General features: G+C 38.8%; 1 protein-coding gene across 6 annotated transcripts in view; it reads right to left on the reverse strand.

Annotated features, from left to right (window-relative positions):
- Positions 1-19,257, reverse strand: part of CDK14 (cyclin dependent kinase 14) — a 548,605-nt gene that overhangs the window by 365,954 nt on the left and 163,394 nt on the right. For all 6 annotated transcript variants that reach the window (XM_045828168.1, XM_045828171.1, XM_045828174.1 and 3 more), the window contains one exon: positions 9,858-9,937. In XM_045828168.1, coding sequence (XP_045684124.1) covers positions 9,858-9,937 — 80 coding nt within the window. The remainder of the gene's footprint in view (positions 1-9,857; positions 9,938-19,257) is intronic.

The following is a 19,257-nucleotide window of genomic DNA, read 5'->3' on the forward strand; positions in this document are numbered from 1 at the left end:
GCACCAGACTGTGAATCAAAGGGTCACCAATTGGACTCCGAGTCAGGGCACATGCCTGGGTTATGGGCCAGGTCCCAGCTGGGGACGTGTGAGAAGCAACCACATTTTGATGTTTCTCTCCCTCTCTTTCTCCCTCCCTTCCCCTCTCTAAAAATAAATAAAATCTTTTTTTTAAAAGACCCCTCCTTGAAAGATACCTAATTTAACCTGCCATCCAATGCATAGATAGGGTAAGATGTTACATTACCACAGGGGAAAGCCTCACTAAAAATGTTTATAATCTACTTGTTAATGTAGAAATGATTACAAGATGATGGACAATTTACAATGCTGCTATTGATACAATGCCACCAGGGGAACAGATGGCCACCTCTCTGCTCCTGCCCCAGCACCGTGGTCTGCCTCTATTACAGAAGGAGCTTATGCTCCGGGAGCCCCACTTCCCATCTGTGCCCACCTTCTCACACTCGGCTTCCAGGAGCCTGAAAGAGAGATTCCAGGTCCAGGGGAAGGAGGGAATGAAAGACCCGACTTCGCTGGCAGAGTCCCTCTCTCACCAGGAAGGTGTCCAAACATTTGAAATTCAGAAATCACCTTGTCAAAGAAAGGATATTACAAAGAATATTTAGGTTCTATTTGATCCTAAGAGCTCTGTAAATTGTTGGGACTGCATATCTGGATTAAAGGAGACTCCTGTGGAACAGCATAGGATCCCAATCAAAATTTATACTTTGTCTTCGAATAAATGCGATTCAAGTCCCAACAATCAATAAACAGAGTTGTGGAAGTAGACATTGTCAACATTTCACATCTACTTAGTAGCCTCAGGGATCTCTATTGTATCAGGTCCCTCTGCTTCCACCCTAACTACCAATGCCTCAGTCACATCCATACCCTGCCTGGCGTAATCTCTCTCCACACAAGCTACAGTTCATGAGTCCTTCAATCATTCAGGAAAGTGATGCTTTTTAAAACACAAAAATTCAAAGCAACTATAGAAGAGCTTATGTAGAAAGGACAAGAACTAATCACCTAGAAGAAAGTTAACACATCCATTCATTTGTCTAATATATATACACTTAGTAAAAAGAAAAAAAATGAAGAATATGATCAAAGACACTGTGTGGTCCATTTTTTTAAATCTTATTTATTTGTTAGAGATGGGGGAAGGGAGGGAGATAGAGAGGGAGACAAACACTAATGTGTGAGAGAAACATCGATCAGTTGCCCCTCACACGCTCCCAACTGGAAGCCTGGCCCGGGACCCAGGCTTGTGCCCTGACCGGTAATCAAACCAGTGACATCTCGGTTCACAGGCCGGCACTCAACCAGCTGAGCCACACCAGCCAAAGCTATATGATCCATTTTTCTCCTAAGCTCTACAAGGTGCAATGCCTGTCCCAGTCCACTGTTACCTATAACTCCCTCCGTGAAACAGAGAGGAATGAACACTTGTAGGCGGTTGAATTAGTGTCTTCCCAATATTCATGTCCACTCAGAACCTCAGAATGTAACCTTACTTGCAAATAGTGTCTTTGTGGATATAATTAGCTTAGATGAAGACATAGGGTACTAAGATAGGCCAAGTCCAGCAACTAGTGTTCTTATAAGAATAGACGACACCAGGAAGAAGGCCACAGGATGCAGAAACAGAACACCCAGGATTACTGGGAGCCAATGCAAGCCAGGAAGAGGCAAGAAAGGATTCCCCCCTAGATCCTTCAGCATGTCCTGATGACACCTCGATTTTGAACTTCTAGCTTTCAGAACTGTGAGGGTTTAAAAGAACATTTTTCCTGTTCTTTTAAACCACCAAGTTTGTGGTAATCTATTACAGCAGCCCTAGGAAGGTAATCCAATACTGCAAACATGAAATGCAAAAAATGAAACTTACATTGGTTAATTACCAACTGTATAACAACTCAGATATCAAACACTCAATCTTTATAAGCAATCATATCAGACAGCTACAAGAAAAAGGAATTGCATGGTTTGAAAAAAAAACAAAAATAAATAAAGAAGCTGTGACATAAGATTGATGTGATAACAAAAACCAAAAGCAGTCAAACACAAAAATTTTTAATGCTCAATTAAATCAGCCTTATTTTCTATTTAACAACTTTATAAGATTTATAAAAATGATACCAATATGTTAGATAATTTATATACCAAACTCACTATGCTATTAAAATATTTAATTATATAATTAAAATACAATTATACATTTAAGTAACAATTAAAGGATCAGTTATTCATTTTACTAGCAGCTTAACTGTTTCCACATTAAAAAATGTTATTTTTCTTCCTTAATGTCCTCTTTCATTTCTATCTACCTCTGCCTTCCTAAGTACTTCCATCTTTATTAGAAGCCTAAAATGTTTCCCCAGAATTCTAATACAATAAACAGTGGGGGTAGGGACCAACTGAGGAATAAACCAAACCAAAGGCTTGGTTTCTGGGAAAGGGTAGAGAGTGGGAGCGAGAAAAAAGCTGGGTAAAACACATGGGACTATTCAAACAGGTATCAAAGAACACTATATTCAATAATGAGCTCCACACTACACAGTTTACCATTACAGGGTCCTTTTTTCCACACGCCTAGATGACCCCATAGCCACACTGCCGATCCTGTTTCCTACCCACCTGCCCTGCATGGGTGCTGCCCCACCGTATTCAGTGAATAATGTGCCTTCACTTTCATAAACAAGTTTCCCGCCATGTTCCCCCCCAAAATCTTTTTTGCTTACCTTAATTTAATGGCCTAATGTGACCCTCTGCATGAAACAAAAATGCAGTATAAATTCAAAATTTCTACTTAAAATCTCTTTCTCAGAGTATAACGTTTAAGTGTAGGCTCTGGAGTATAACTGGCCGGATTCAACCTTGAACGCTGCCACATACTAGCCGTGACTGTGGGTGAGTGACTTAAGCTCTCCGTGTTCTACTTTCTACACCTTAAACTAGAAATAATGGAACTGTACACCTTAAGGGCTTAGTGAGCAATAGGTAAGACTAGGCCCTGGCTGTGCATGTACAACGTGTAAGCACACACTGAATACTATTCCTTGATATTTCTACTATTGCTCATTCTAATAGAGAGTAATTGTTCTCTATTAGAATGTCTAGATTTCTCTTTAAGCATTTCCTCACCTAAGGAAATCATTAGATATTCACGAATTCACAAAAGGAGACATTGGTTCCCTCACTTTTATTCCTTGTCTGGGAAAATCTTGGCCAAAAAATATTTGGACATCTACAATATAACATCACAGAGTAAGAACATACACATTTTTAAGGGGACTTAAAGCTAGAATATCCTAAGAAATTCCATCTACTCCCTTTCAAGTCTATCTCCTGATTCTTTAGCAGTACCATTACAAACCATGACGATATCATATAAAGATTTTAAATTAAAAGAGAAAAGCTGGCCCTCAGTGCTGCTACTTAATTCTCTAAGCTGCCACCAAAAATGAAATGAGTTTCAAAGCATCTGACACTGAATTAAGACATTAAGCACTCTAGCACGATGAGATAAAATTCAAAGTTCACCTCTGGACATAAATCTAGTAAGATTAGGGTTGCTTACATGTATTTCCACTTCAGGTGAAAATTATGTGTTAACATCTAAATTCCCAGGTAAGCTTGTAAGTGGCAAACAGCCACTTGAAAACTGCCTTACTGTGAACAGGGCTTTCCTACTTAGAAATCTTCCTGCTGTTGACATTTTGTGAATAAGGAAATTGACCACAACAGCAGAAAAGAGGCAAACCAAAACTGAAGTGTTTCGTCGCAACTGAGCAAGCCATGCTACTGCCTCATCAATGTAAAAATGTAGAAATGAACACATCCCAAGCATCCTCCACTTTCATCCTAAAATATTTTAAGCTCTAACACTAGCCACACAGAGGAGTTACTGTGCCAGATTTCTTGGAGTATTAAAGGCAAAAGATTACGAGCAGTGATGATAGCTTTCATTTCCACACATAAATAGCAGACAAATAAGACTACAAAAGGCAGAAATAGGCACAAATAACCAAAAGGCAAAAGAGGAACAAATAACCAAAATTAGCTCAGAGTTTAATTCTTCTTTTTATCAGAGGGTCATTTATTTCCACTAAAAATCACTCAGAAGTCAGCTTTTAGGAAAAGCTCAAAATACTTTTATTCCAAAAAAAAAATTCAATGCCATTTTGTGATCAGTTCCTCCAGGCTTCAACAATTTCTGTATCATTTTCTGATATCCAGGACAGTCTAACCCTGAGTTGGAAGAGCACTTGGGGCCCTGGCCAAGTGACTTAGTTGGTTGGAATGTCATCCCACACGCAGAAGGTTGCGGGTTCAATTCCTGGTCAGGGCACATAGGTAGATTGCAGATACGATCCCCAGTTGGGGCACATGTGGAAGGTGACTGATCTCTCTCTCTCCCTCTCTCTCCCATCCCCCTTCTTTTCCCTCTAAAAATCAATAAATATAGCCTTGAGTGAGGATTAATAGAAAATAAAAATAAAGACTCCTTGGGAAATGGCACCCACAATGTGGAGGTAGACAGTTTCTAAGATACAACACAAACCAGCCCTTGTGTTCCACAAGCGGCGGAGTTATGGACTGAACTGTATCCCCTAAAATTCATACATTGAAGTGCTAACCCAGCACTTCAAAACGTGACTATAGTTGAAGATAAGAATTTTTCGGTGGTAATTAAGTTAAGGAGAGGTCATCAGAGGGCACCCTAATCCAGTGTGACTAGTGTCCTCACAACAAAAGGAAATTTGGACACAGGCAGGTATGGAGGGAAGGTGATGGGAAGACATGGGAGAAGGCCAAGGAGAGAGCCTTGAAACAGATCCTTCCCTGGTGGCTCCCAGTAAGAGGGTCTTGACCTTGAACTGGTAAACCCCGAAACGATGAGATGATACATTTCTGTTGTTTTAAGCCTTTCAATCTGTGGTACTTTGTCACAGCCCTAGCAAACTAATACAGGTGACTTGTCTTTTATTGTACAGTGATGAAAAGCAAAATCAGAACTGAAACCCAGTTCTCCAGACTCTAATACCCACAGGGCCTTTTACACTGCCTTGCAGCTCAACTCCCTGTTTTCACTCAAAGTTTTCTCCCACAAAAATATGATGCTTGTTCAACTTGTTAAGAACTATGCTAAATATACACTATTTAAGCTGAATTCTTGTGAGCTATACTCCCACACTGACAACAAGACATTGCCATATAGATGTCTCATGAACTCAAAATGACTAAAACCCAAATCAACTACCACTCAAAGTTAGCATGACACTGTTTTGATCTAAGACCATCTTGGTCCAAAATGCAGCTCCTTGGACAAGTCATCTGACTTCTCTGAGCTTCAATTATAGCCTGAATAATATTGATAATACAGGTTCTATAAACAATATGAATTCTATACAAAAAAAAACACCTCCGAAGAGCTAAGGTGAAGATTAAATCAGATAACAACGCTTTCTCTCTCTTTTTTTAATTTTTTTATTTTAATCTTTGTTCAAGTACAGTTTTCTCCCTTTTACTTCCATTCCAGCCCACCCACCAAACCCTCCCCACTTCCCTCCCATTACCACCCTCCCCCTAGTTTTTGTCCATGTATCCTTTAAATTTGTTCCTGTAAACCCTACCCATTCTCCCCTGAAATTCCCTCTTCTCTCCCCTCTGGTCACTATCAGCCTGTCCTCTATTTCAGTGTCTTTGGTTATATTTTGCTTCTTTGTTTTGTTGTTTAGGTGCCTGTTAAAAGGTGAGATCATATAGTATTTGTCTTTCACTGCCTGGCTTATTTCACTTAGCATAATGCTTTCCAGCTCCATCCAAGCTGTTGCAAAGGGCAGGAGCTCCTTCTTTCTTTCTGCTGCATAAAATTCCATTGTGTAAATGTACCATAGTTTTTTGATCCATTCATTTACTGATGGGCATCTAGGTTGCTTCCAGCACCTAGCTATTGTAAATTGTGCTGCTATGAACAACCCTTTCAAAAAGTAAAGTGTTAAAAGCAATTCTCCAGGTAGTCACAAACGATTTCTCCCTGTGGTGTCATTTTTTTCTCATTCAAAACCATTGATATTTCCCGCTCAAATCATCTGTAACCAATAATTCACCTAGCTCTGACAGCTTTTCCTCTACCCATCATTTCTTGTCACTGCTTTCCAATAAACTGGATCCTCATAATTTCAAATCTATGCTACTCTGAATGACTGATTTATCAGCTTTCAAGTTCCTTCTTATCTAATGAGATTTATCTTTCTAATACACTCAATTCAAAAGTCTTCAGAGGCTCTCCAACCCACAAAACAAGGTCCCAGCTACAGAGCCCGGCATTCTACAGCAGAACTGAGTCCTAGAGCTGGTTCCTAAGCTTATTATCTCAAGGCTCACATGTGCCCAAGGGCCTTGCCTTATATCCAGGCAGTATAAACAGACAGCTCACCAACCACTTCACTTGACTCTACCTGCTTCTTTCCTTGAACTTCCCACTGATTGACCCAACTGTCACAACTGGAGGCAGTAGTGTCATTACGAAATGTCTCTTAACGGGCACCAAACAGCAAGGTTGGGCTGGTTAATTCCAGCACACAGCCCACATGCCAGGGAGCATGCTTGCTACGCAGTTTCATTTTCCTCCTGCTTCTCTCCTGACCCAGCACCTCTTCCCCTCTCTCCTACTCCCTAACACTCAGGGTCTACCATAAGCAAATTCAATACACTCTTAACCTTGCCTCCCGCCACAGCTCAACTGGAACTCACTGCTCCATCTCAGCCTGTGGTTTCCAGTCTCATCAGACCCCATACCCTCTCTATATAACAAGTAGTTTATAAAGATGCTGTACCACAATGAAATGAAATTCATAGATAATAGGGTCTGTGTGCACACATAATTTCAAATATTTATATATAGAATTTCAAATATATATATATCTATACATAAATGAAATGCAAAAGAGATATAAAAAATAATTTATAATAAAATGGTGTATTTAAATTCATAAATAGTAGGCACTGGAAATCATAATCAAGAGTGATTCTCACATCTGTGTATAGAACCAACATGAACAAAACCACTGCAATTTCACACTGTTTGAGATGGTTACATTAGTGACTTGAAGTGCAAGGAGTACTGTCATTAGATAAGTAATTTTTCAAAATGGTAAACAAATTTTAGTAAAGTGTTAAATAAAACAAAATACAACTTTCCTTCGACCTATACTGTAGTTGTTGTACCCCTGGAAAATGTGGTGCATATTATCTGTGTACGGCATGTGCTTTGGGTTTACAGTAGTTGGCTCATGGTCGAAGACAAATATAAACAGGTTTTCACCTGCATGAATGCCCAGCAGGACATTCAAAAGGCTTAGGGGAAATGAAACAATTGTTCATTGTACTAAAGCAGGGGGTGGGGAACTGTGTAAAGGGCCAGTTGGTACACACTTGAGATTTTTGTGGACCACGTGCTCTGTCATGACCACCGGATTCTAAGAAAGCAGCCACTGACAATACATAAATGAATGGGAGTGCTGGGTTCAAATAGAGTTTATTTTTAAAAACTGGCAGAGGACTCAGATTGTGGTTTCCCTACGTCTGTGTTAGAGTGTCCTACATATCCCTGAATGTCCAGCGCCGACACACTGAACACCAGTTGCACTGACCAATTATGGTTGGTGGTGTCTTCTGTGGGGCAACAGCCATCCCGTCCTCCCACATCCACCAAATGAGAACTCCTGACCTATTCACTGCACTTGAGCTTTCTGGCCTGAGCTCCTTCTACGGCTCTCTGGAAGGCAACTTGTCCTCAATCTACCCTTCACTTCTTTTGCCTAATTCAAGACCCCGCTGACACCTTACCTCTGTTGACGAATGGAGGAATTTCTTTAAAACTTACATTCTTTTAGAAATGATTTGACATTGAAATGCCACCTAATATTATTTCTCAAATTATTATCTGTCTGTTCTGTCTCCCACCTGGAAGGCCGGTTCCTTGAGGGAGAATCTGCGTCTCATACTCGGTTGTATATACAGACTGTAGCTCAATGATTTCGCTTAAGTCACAGAATGAATATTATGGTTACCATGCTAGATGTTGAGGACACAGCAGTGAACGGTCAGACAAGGTCAAATCTCACTGAGATTACATACTAGTAGAGAGGAGTGAAAATAATTAATTTCAGATTCCAATAGGAACTCTAAAGAAAATAGGTGGCACGGTGAGTAAAAACGAGGAAGACGATGGTCAGCTGCCAATTTAGATGTAACAGCCAAAGGAAATCTGTGTGAAAAGAAAACAGCTGAACTGACACGTGGCCTAAGAGCAGAGGAGGGAAGAGCACGCAGACCATGAGGAACAGCACGTGTTCAATCCCTGATGCAGGAAACCCTGCAGCATGTTTGGGGACAAACAGGTCATATGGTACTTGAAACTGAAGCTTTAAGATAAGAAGTGATGTAACACAATTTAGGTTTGTTAAAAGATTATATTGATTACAGAGTAGAGAGGGGATAATAGGAAGGTAAGAGACAATGTGGATAGAGCAATCAGAGCTCTTATGAAGTCCAAGCAAGAACTGGTGACACCCAGACCTGGAGGTGGCAGTAAGGGCAGAAAAGTAGAGGGACTTGAGACATGTTTTAGTGAAGTAACTTACAGGACTCCTTCACGGGAAGGATCTGGGGAGGAGGAACACTGGTTGCACTTTTACTAATATTGGGCGGAAACGATGTGAGTGATGGTAGGTAGGGGGACCATGAGTTCCATTTGGATGCATTAAGTTCGAGATGACTGTTACACATCAACTGATTCTTAAGGTTGAACCAGCCTTGCATTCCTGGAATAAACCTCACTTGGTAGTTAAATATTAACCTTTTTATATATTACTGAATTCAAGAGGAAATGCCAAGTAATGGATATATGAGAATGTAGACAAAGACAAGGTCTTAGCTAAAGAGTGGCATGTGTAGGTCATCAGCTCATAGTTGCTATTTTAACTCATGAAATAATAAGTCACATTGAAAATGTGCTCATTAGAGAAAAGGAGGCCCCTTCTGTGCCCCCAAATTCCCTAATATTTAGAAAAGAAACCAGCACAAGAGAAAGGGAAAAAGCTACCTACTTGGAAAATCCAGTATCACAGAGGACAATGATTCAACCACTTATGAACTGCTAAAAGCTTTGGTAAATTAAGAAGAGGTGTCTATTTGATCTGGCAATACAGAGGTCATTGATTAACTTCATAAGAATATTTTCAGCTAAATAGGAATTATAGAAACTAAACTGAAGTGGTATGAAAAAGAGAATGAAAGGTAAAAAAGTGAAAACAGAAAGACTTTCAAAAATAATGTAAATCATAAAAATAATTGTGGAAAACAATGAGACCAATAACAGACTACACTGAGGCCATCAGTACATTTATAGTACAATTGCAGCAAACCACAGATATTTATACCACATTGTGGTTCAGCAGAACCAGTAGCTATGGTTCCTTCGGTGCAAAAATAAACTGAAGTTTTATGTCAAGATAATTTGTACTTTTAAAGATGTAGTAAAGGGAAAGCTAAAAGTTCTAAAACCGAACTTCAAAGATCTCACTAATAAAAGAAGATATTTTATCATCTTGGAGCAGAGCTACTGTCTCCTTCCCACACATGAGTATGCAACAGGGTGCTCCTGTCTTATCTAATGGGACTTCATACAACTGCAAGAGGTGCTGACCTTTAAACTTCAGTTTACACACTCCAAGAGATATAAGCATATAATTTAGAAACTCAGCCTATTCAGAGGTGCATAATATTTGAACAGCTATGGACATCATGCAAACACAAAAGCAGAGAGAAAAGGAAATGCCTACCTTCCCTGATAGCTGTAAAAGGTGTACCTTCTTCTTCCTGCAGCCTGATCACTTTCAGGGCTACCAACTTCCCATTAACCCTGGAAGAAACAAAAGAGAAAATGAGAAGCAAATTCATGAAAATCTGTTCTTGTTATGGTTCTAATTTTCCTCATTACAATATATATTTTTGCACTGAAAATTTCAGTGACTCAATTATGCCGCCACAACAAGATTAATTTCAGGAAGTCTGGGAATTCTATATCATCCTCATAAATATTCACACTTTAAACACTCACATATTAAATATTCACTTGCACAGCCTAAAAGTTAACTGAAGTTTTTCTGTGATTCACTCAGTGTTCCTTCCAGAATGAAACCAGTGCTTAACAAAATCACCATATTCTGTCAGTTATTCTCAGGTTAATTAAAATCAAGAAGTCAAATTCATGTTCTTTGTTTCTCCGATAACACCTCTGTTTCTTTTGTTGAAATGTCTTCATCTTAAGTCCTAAACTGAGGTCATTCAACCCCCAAGGACAGAAACTTGGCATTCAGCTTACTCTCTTCCTGCTCCTCCCCTCCCCTCCCCCCCCCTCCCATCCCTTCCCTCCTCCCTTCTTCTCTCTCCTCTTCTTTTCGCCCTCTCTTTCCTCCTTTTCACAATTATTTTCTTACTAGAGCACCCTAAAATTATATTTGGTCTGACTGTGTTTTATAATACAGTGTATCATGGAAATAAAAGTTATGAATAGTTTACTGGTACAAGGTTACACAAGACCTATCCAAAGCAGATGGTTCCTCTAGATGCATTCTAAATGTGTATTGGCTCTAATTAAAAGTAAGAATGCGCTAGGCAGACAACTTTCTACCCAATCAATTCCGTTAACAAAGACATGTCTAGCTGTTATTAGTCTCCTCTAAAGTTGGGTGCTCAACTCTCTCTCTCTACCTTTACTGGGCTTAGAAGCATATTTTGTTAATTTAAATAGGTAAAACATGCACACGTTAAAAATTCTGTAAAAGATATGGAACAGCATTTGATGAAAAGTAAATCTCCCTGCCACACCCTCCCTCAACCACCCACCTCCCATCCTCTGAAGTCACCACTTGCCGTGGTTCATACTAACACACACACACACACACACACACACACATACACAGGGGTGGGCAAAGTAGAGTTACAGTTGTCCATATGGGAAACAACACAATACTAAATAATACAATAAACTCTGTTTTGCATACTTACAACTGTAACCCTACGTTTGCCCACCATCTACATGTACACACACACACAAACCCACATACATACATAGAATACATACACACGCACATATACAAATGGCAATATGTCATACAGCGTACACTGCATATAGTTTTTATCACTTAATACATGTTTTGGCAACTTCCTCTTAAAATCATAGTCATGCTCCCAATTTTTTGTTACTAAGACAATGATGCAATAAATATTTCTGGACATGTAATTTCATCTATGTAAAAATATGTCCGTAAATTCCTGCAAATGAAATTGCAAGATCAAAATGTACATGCATGTCTAAATTCTAATTCTGATGGATATTGGGAAATCATCTGGCACAGTCTGCACAATTTACACTTCCCGGAGCGAATGACATGAGACCCTGTTCCCGCTTACTACACCAATTCAATAGATGAAAAACGGTTTTTATTTGCTATTTAAATTGCAACCAAAGTGAGGTTATGGAACTAGCAAAGGAAAACTGAGTCTGAAATAAAGAATATGAATGTCTCTTTTTAAGAACTGAATCCACTTGGTCTGTTTTTACTCAAAAAATGGCCATAGACGCGAAACTTGAAGGGCCAAGGAATGTACCAGAGCCCAAGCATCCTAGTGGCCTTCCTCATTAAACTCACTGCTGAAATGCATTAGTGGTTACAGTAATCAAATGAGGATATCTGATTATAAGGCTCACAATGTGCCATCTACATTGTGTTTACTCTTCCTTGTATTTCAGCTGGAAGGTCAGACCTGCTGCCTTTCTGCCCTGAAATTCTCCACTCTGAATACATTACTTAAATATTCTAATCCAGATTGCACTGTAGGTACCCAGGTGCAGGTAGAACATTAATATGCACACAGGGTTCAGCTGGAGACTGTACCTGTGCTCTTCACTGTGTCCTTTACAACGAAAGGAGACCTCTGGCAGGGCACGAGCCCGGGATGCAGTCACTGCTGACATCTGCACCGGTTTTTCTCAGCCAAGTTGAGCTCATCACTAGCTCCCTGAGGAGGCAATAACTGATTCCAGGAACTGCTGGGAATTTTCCCTTCATTTACTGATATTTTCCCCTCACCCATAAACACACACACACACACACACACACACACACACACACACACCCTTCTTCCCACAAAACTTTCCCATTTCCCTTGAGTCTGTTAATGTATATGTACCATGAACTGAATCCCAGGATGCAAGGAATCCATGTTTTTCAAAGGTTATATACTTAAAACACTCTCCAGACCATAAAGCTATGAGGATCTTGTAATGAACCTTCCCCAAACTCACTTTTTACATGCAACTAGAAGTGGAACATCTCCAAGTAATCTCATAGACTGATGGGCATGATTTTTGTTGTGGAAATATTTCTGAACATATTTACTGTGAAAACTGTGTAAAAGAACAAGATCCATATTAAAGGGATTCTGATTCTGAAGCATAATTCCCCAAGAATTAAACCTTCAAATGTTAATTTCTTAGTTATGATAATCACAACAGAGACACTGAGACTGCTTATATCATATGAAATTAACATTTCCTTAAGATTTATACTAGAATATTAGCTCCAGGAGCAAAGGGAGTTTTTCTGTTTTGTTAATTTTTATGTGCCCAGTGCCTAAAACTGCCTGCTATAGAGTAGACTCTCAAAGTATTTTATTGAAAGAATATTAATAATGTTAATATACTGACATTTCCTTCTTTATACCTGCAAGATAACTCAAGAATAAAGAACCTTACTCAACATCACTAATCATCAGGGGAATACAAATCAAAAACCACATGACATGTCACCTCACACCTGTCAGAATGGCTGTCATGGAGAAGACAAGAGCCAAAGGCTGCTAGAGAGGATGTGGTGAAAAAGGAACCTTCAGACATTGTCAGTGGGACTGTGAATTGGTCCAACCACTGTGGAAAACAATATGGAGGTTCCTCAAAAATTCAAAATAGATCTACCATATGATTTAGCAATCTCCACTTCTGGGTACATAGCCAAAGGAAATGAAAGGGCTTTGACGAAATATATGAACTCTCACATTTATTATAGCATTACTCACAATAGCCAAGACATAGAAACAACCCAAACGCCCATCAACAAGTGAATGGATAAAAAAGAAGTCATACACATACACAATAGAATACTATTCAGCCATGAGAAAGGAAGATATCCTCCCACTCGTGAAAACACAGACAGACCTGGAACATATTATGGTAAGTGAGACAAGCCAGTGAAACACAAGTACTGAATAATATTACTTCTGTAAAATCTAGAAAAGTTAAACATATTTAAAAAAAAAAAAAACGAAGTAAAACAGTAGTGACCAGGGTATTGCGGGGGTGGTGAGGGGCAGTGAGAGATAACAGTGATCGGTTTTATGGGCATGCACTTGTAGTGAGTAGCATACAAGCCATAGAGATCTACTGTACAGTATAACGAACATAGACAATAAACAATGTACTGTAATTATATAATGTGATAAATATCCCTACATTGGCAATCATATTGCAATAGATAAATGTATCAAAGTAACTTGTTGTACATCCACACTTATACACTGTTGCATGTCAAATTCCTTCAATCACTGCTTTCAAAAATTTCAGAAATCTCAAATTTTTATAAAGTGTGCACATCTTTCATGTTTGGTTTAAATACTTATTTTTTCAAATTAAAGATGCAGTTTCTTTGTTTTTGATGCACACAGATAAAGAAATTTTTCATTTCCTTAAAGTTTGATAATTTAGAATGACTTGTTAATTAACCATTTTGAATCTAACAGACTTGTTTCAAAACTCTCACTCTCCTTTAATAATATGAGCCCAGATCCCTGTATCTTCCTCTTCTCCAACTGCTTCATTGGTTTCTCATTAAGAATCATATTGATTATCAAGTTGCTCTTTAACCTAAAAGCCTTTGTGACTTTTTCTTTTCTTAATTAGTTTTCTCTACATGTCTAGACATTCACCAACTACTGAATCACTCAGTTCTAAAATCCAGGAAAAATGTTAAGTCACTGGCTCTACTTTTGGGAAAGATACTTTTGAAAAAAACAGTATGAATATTCTAACATTCAATTTTTGGTGCATATATTTTTTAGTATGCATGCTTTTGGTGCATATAACTTTAGTATGGACTGAAATAATTGAAATTATGAGTTACTACTCTAACAAAATGTCAGTTTTTAAAGATATCTAAGGAAGACAGCTGTTACTCTATGAAAAACAAACTAAACATTGTATCTAATAATTATCTGTGGGTTTACACTATTTTATTAAATATTCAAAACATACACTTCAAACACTGATTTAAGTTCTTTAGAATAATTACAAAATTCAAATTGAATCAATAAATTAGAGCTGTTTACAAGAAAACATTTGATTCCTCTTTAACAAGTCTTATTAATTAAATCAAAAGCTAATAACAGAAGGCAATCAAGTCTTGATTGGCAATGGAGACATAAGTCAGGTAAACAATGCGATTAAAAATAAATGCCTTAAATTGTGCTAATATTACCGCAGAACATTCTGTCGGAGATAATTGTCAGGTTAGGGTCTAGTTGCTCTAAACTATATAGGGAGCCATTTTCATTTCAAAGACTCTTCTCTATTCCCTAATTCTTCCAACAACTACCGCTCCCAGCTTGGTCTCACTGTGAAGCTCGAGTCAGGCCCAAGGACGAGTGACTCACTGCTCTACTCTGCCCATCCAAGTGGACAAGCTATCGAGTGCAGCAGGAGGAAGTGCTGGGGAATGCCCACGCCTGCACAGAGCTGTCCACGCACAGAGAGACACGGGGACACTGGGTGTCCCAGCCGAGCCACGCTGGAGTGGACCTGGCTTTCAAAGTGGTTCTAATCACAAATGCCAATCCCTGCCAACTACAGAACTCTATCCACAGTTCTGTGTGCCCCAAGTTTGTAAATAATACAATTCTCTTGTGAAAGTGAAGTTTTCAATATGAACAGCCTATTCATTTTTTCACACATTCCTTCAATTCCTTCACTTGTCTGGTCAACATTTTGTAAAACATATCATGGAAAATGCCTCAGTTAGCTCAGGGTACATTTTCCAGGTTCAAAAGGTGATGCACAAAGAGAATTTCGTTACAGGCAAGCAACTCTCACAGGAAAGGCTGAAGATTTTCCACTTTATTAATTACCTGAAATTAATAGGGTAAGTTCGTATAATAAAACAAAATTACAAATATTATCCAGGTCATCTTTGAAAATAGTGTCCATGTGCTAACACCTAGAAGAAATTATGTCTAGAGGATATAAAGGAAATTAAGGCAATATACCTGAAAGAAATTTAATATACTCTGGGAAATTTAATATATTCTTTCTCACTCTTCCATTATGATTTTGCCTCAAGAGAAACTGCTAAGGAAAATAATACCGAGTTCAGGCAGATACAATACTTTTGTTTCCTTACTATGCTGGCTTAGAAGCAACAGAAGAAAATATAGATTATCACTAGGGGAGTTACAATGACAAGATGCAGTATGTCCAGGACAATATTTTGGGCCAAATTTTTAAGTTTTTTGCAAAGTCATTAAAATATTTTAAAGGTTTTCCTAATACCACTTCTGTTAAGATGCTAACAATGCTGTATGACCTACATAGTCAAAAAATTAAAAACTAAGTATTCATGGCCTTGCTGTCACTAAATTCAATTTTTATTCACGTGTGAATGAGAAATCATTTCAGTACTATTTAACCTTTACTGTTCTGAACTATTCTAACAGTGCTATCTACTATATTCTCAAAAAATAAATAAGAATTTCTCAGTAATTTCTCAGTAAGTTCTCAGTAATTACACCTCATCTTAATCATTATCAAAATACTATAGAGAGGAGTAGAAGAAGACTAATGCTATTTCTCTTAAATTTTTTAACAAAACCCAAAGATTAATAAGAGAGTGTAATGGCCCTTTATTAGGAGGTGCCCAACGGTACAAAAAGTCTGAAGACTTAGCACAATGAGAAAAGGGTTTGCTCAAGCAACCATCACATATAAAGCAGAACTCATCGTTCTTAATGCCTTCAGTGTATACACTCATAATATTCTGAAACATAAACTTAGAGTGACATCATAACATTCAGAGGAGAAAACAGAATTATGAACATTTCAACAATTTTAAACCAGCCAACTTTGCACCTTTCCAAAAATAAAATCTGTCAACAAAGAATTCGAGAGTCTTATTACCTTGCGGACAAAAAGGTCCTTTCTGGCCTGACTGTCTATCTTGGTTCTTTCACTGCCTGGAGATAAGTAGCCCCCCAAAAGACTCTGATAGAACTCAAACTCCCTTAAAATGCCCCCCAAATGATTTAGTGCTTCATTACATTGAGCCAAAATTTGCTTCCTATAACTTGTACTCTCTGATTCAAGTTCTGACTCCACAAAGACTAAATTAAACTAAAATGTTCTTCTACAAGACAGACTTTCACTTAATTAAATATGAATATCCTGCCTCTCATCCAACAAATGTTCATTGAGAGATGAAGATTCTGTGCTTAGAGTTAAGAAGGAACGACACAGACATGGCCCCTGCCTGTACGTACACCTCACCAAGGAGACAGGCATCAGGAACGTGACTGCAGCAATGGCTGAAACATGTCAAAGGCAGGCAGGAGGCTCCCACTCATCAAAGACGGGACCATTTGAGCTTCACTAAAATAATACCCATGAGAGAAAGGTGTCAAATATGCTTAAAGCCCTAAGTTTAGAATGAGACTTAAAAAAACTCATCAACTCTGGCTGGTGTGGCTGGGTGGTTGAGTGTTGGCTTGTGAATCAAAGGGTCACCAGTTCTATTCCCAGTCTAGCAAACACGCCTGGGTTGTGGGGCATGTGAGAGGCAACCACACACTGATGTTTCTCTCCCTCTTTTTCTCCCTACCTTCTCCTCTGTCTAAAAATAAATAAAATCTTTAAAAAAAACTCACCAGTTATATCTGCAGGGTACTACAGAATCATCTCATTAGTTTAAAAACTGTTAATATGGACATATACCAAGCATTTACCCTTCCTGTCATATATTTTCAGATCTCGGTATAACCAGGTTGTTGATATGTGAAAGTTTCTCTTTACAAATGCATTGCATGTAACAAGTGAAGAAGAAATGACAGAGTTTGAGTAATACCATCTTGCTAACCATAATCATTTAACAGATTAGTAAAAATTGCTGAAATCACCAAAAAAGAAACCCTATCAGATATTACGTGCCTTTTGATAGAAGAACACATCCTCCTTCAGAATAAACCCAAATTGAATCTGACCAAGTCTATATCTATTTATTTATTTTAAAGAGATAGGGGAAATGTTAAATAACATTACTGGGATACATTATAAAACTCCAAACAGCAGGTGCTTCTTCATACAGGAGAAATGAATGTGTCTCTTAACAAATACATTTCATGAAAAATGGGAGGGGTTCCAGTGTATAAATCCAAGTATATCTTTACTCCAACAGTGTATTTTGACAGTGGCTATATGTATATTTGATGATATAAAGGAACTGTTAAATTTTTTAGATGTGATAATGGTATTGCAGTTAAGTGTTTTAAAATAGAGTTATATTTTAAAAAATAAACGTACCATGAAATAACATCATGTTTGCAGTTTGTTTCAAAATAATTGGTGGAAACAAATATAGATAAAACAATCAATCATACATGGGTCATCAATGTCTGAAATCAGGTGATGGGCTCATTGGGATTTATCATAACTATGTTCTCTACTAATTTTCCATAACAAGTTCTATAAATTTTAAAAAACACCTAACATGAATTGGGATAAATGCAAGTAAGAAAAACTTTAATGTGCTATTAAAAATATAAAGAACCTATTTTAGATTAAATAGTTAAAGAAGCTTTCTCTGAAAATATGACATTTAAGCTGAAATAAGAAATAAGAGTAAGCAAAGAACATTCCAGGCAGATGAAACAACCTGTACAAAAGCCCGGAAGCAGAGAACACAATGAGTTAAACCAAAATGTGAAAAAGAGTGGCTGGAGCTTCTTGGCTGGGAGCGTGCTAGGGGCTGCACCTTGAGGGAGGGGCAGGAGAGGTCCTGATCTCGGAGGTCCTGAAGGGCCACAAAAAGAACTGATAAAAAACCACCGGAGGACCTTAAGAAAGGCGATGATATGATTAAATTAAGCATCCACAGCTCACTCTCTATAGCATAAAGAATGGCCTGAAGGACAGAGTAGTGGGGGGCGGGGGTCAGGGAGCTGTCCCAGTGGTCCAGGAGACAGACAGTGGCCACAATGAACCAGGGTGCTGCAGAGAGAATGATGAGAAAAAGGAAAGTGGTATTCTGAAGGCAGAAGTAACATGCTGTAGGAATAAGTCAGATTTGGTGTAGAGCAAAGTGTAAAGGATAACTCCTGACTTCAGGTCGGGGTGGATGGAGGTACCACTTATCATTTAATATTTGAGAGTTGAGAAAAATAAAGCAGAGGAGATTTACACCAAGGGCACCGAGAGTTCTGGGTGGGAGCCTCTAAGTCTGGGAACAGCCAAGTGGAGACGTGAAGGAAGTGTTGATATGTATGGCTTCGGCTCACAGTACAAAAGTCTAGGCCAGGTATAAAAATCTGAGTTCCTTGGAAGACTTCAAGAAAGTAATAACCTCAAGAGAGAGCCAGTTTTCTGCTAAGGCTGGAGTGAAGAAAGCAGAACGAGGTAGAGTATATGCAATTTGCTGATCACAGAGTACTGTTCTAGATCCAGAAAATAAGGAAAGAGCCTGAAGGAGAGGGAAAAGGACAGCTCAGGAGGTGTAGTAAGAAATATTGGGGTGAGGTCTGACAGACTGGCTGATGGGGCAGTTTTACACCTTGGGCAGTGCCTGGGTAAACAGTGATGTGAGGCGGAGGAGACTCCGGGCTGCGAGTCTCTCAGAAGCAGGTGGAATAGGGGCTGCTGTGTGGCTGCTGCTCAGTGTGGCTGCCCGTGGGAATTAGGCAAGGCCTGAGAAGGGATGAGTCACCCGATTGCCTACCTCTCCCTTATCAATCAGAACATAACCAGGAACATTAACCTGCTGTAGGCTGTTAGACAGACATGAGCAGAGCAAGGAAGATGAGCCAGGCACAGAAGGTCACCAAGGAAGAAAGTGTTAGGTGCCTAGAAATGGTCAAAACTGAGAAAAC

This window comes from Phyllostomus hastatus, unplaced genomic scaffold (assembly GCF_019186645.2).
Source record: "Phyllostomus hastatus isolate PE091 unplaced genomic scaffold, TTU_PhHast_1.1 phas_scaffold_78, whole genome shotgun sequence".
In the NCBI taxonomy this organism is placed as follows: domain Eukaryota; kingdom Metazoa; phylum Chordata; class Mammalia; order Chiroptera; family Phyllostomidae; genus Phyllostomus; species Phyllostomus hastatus.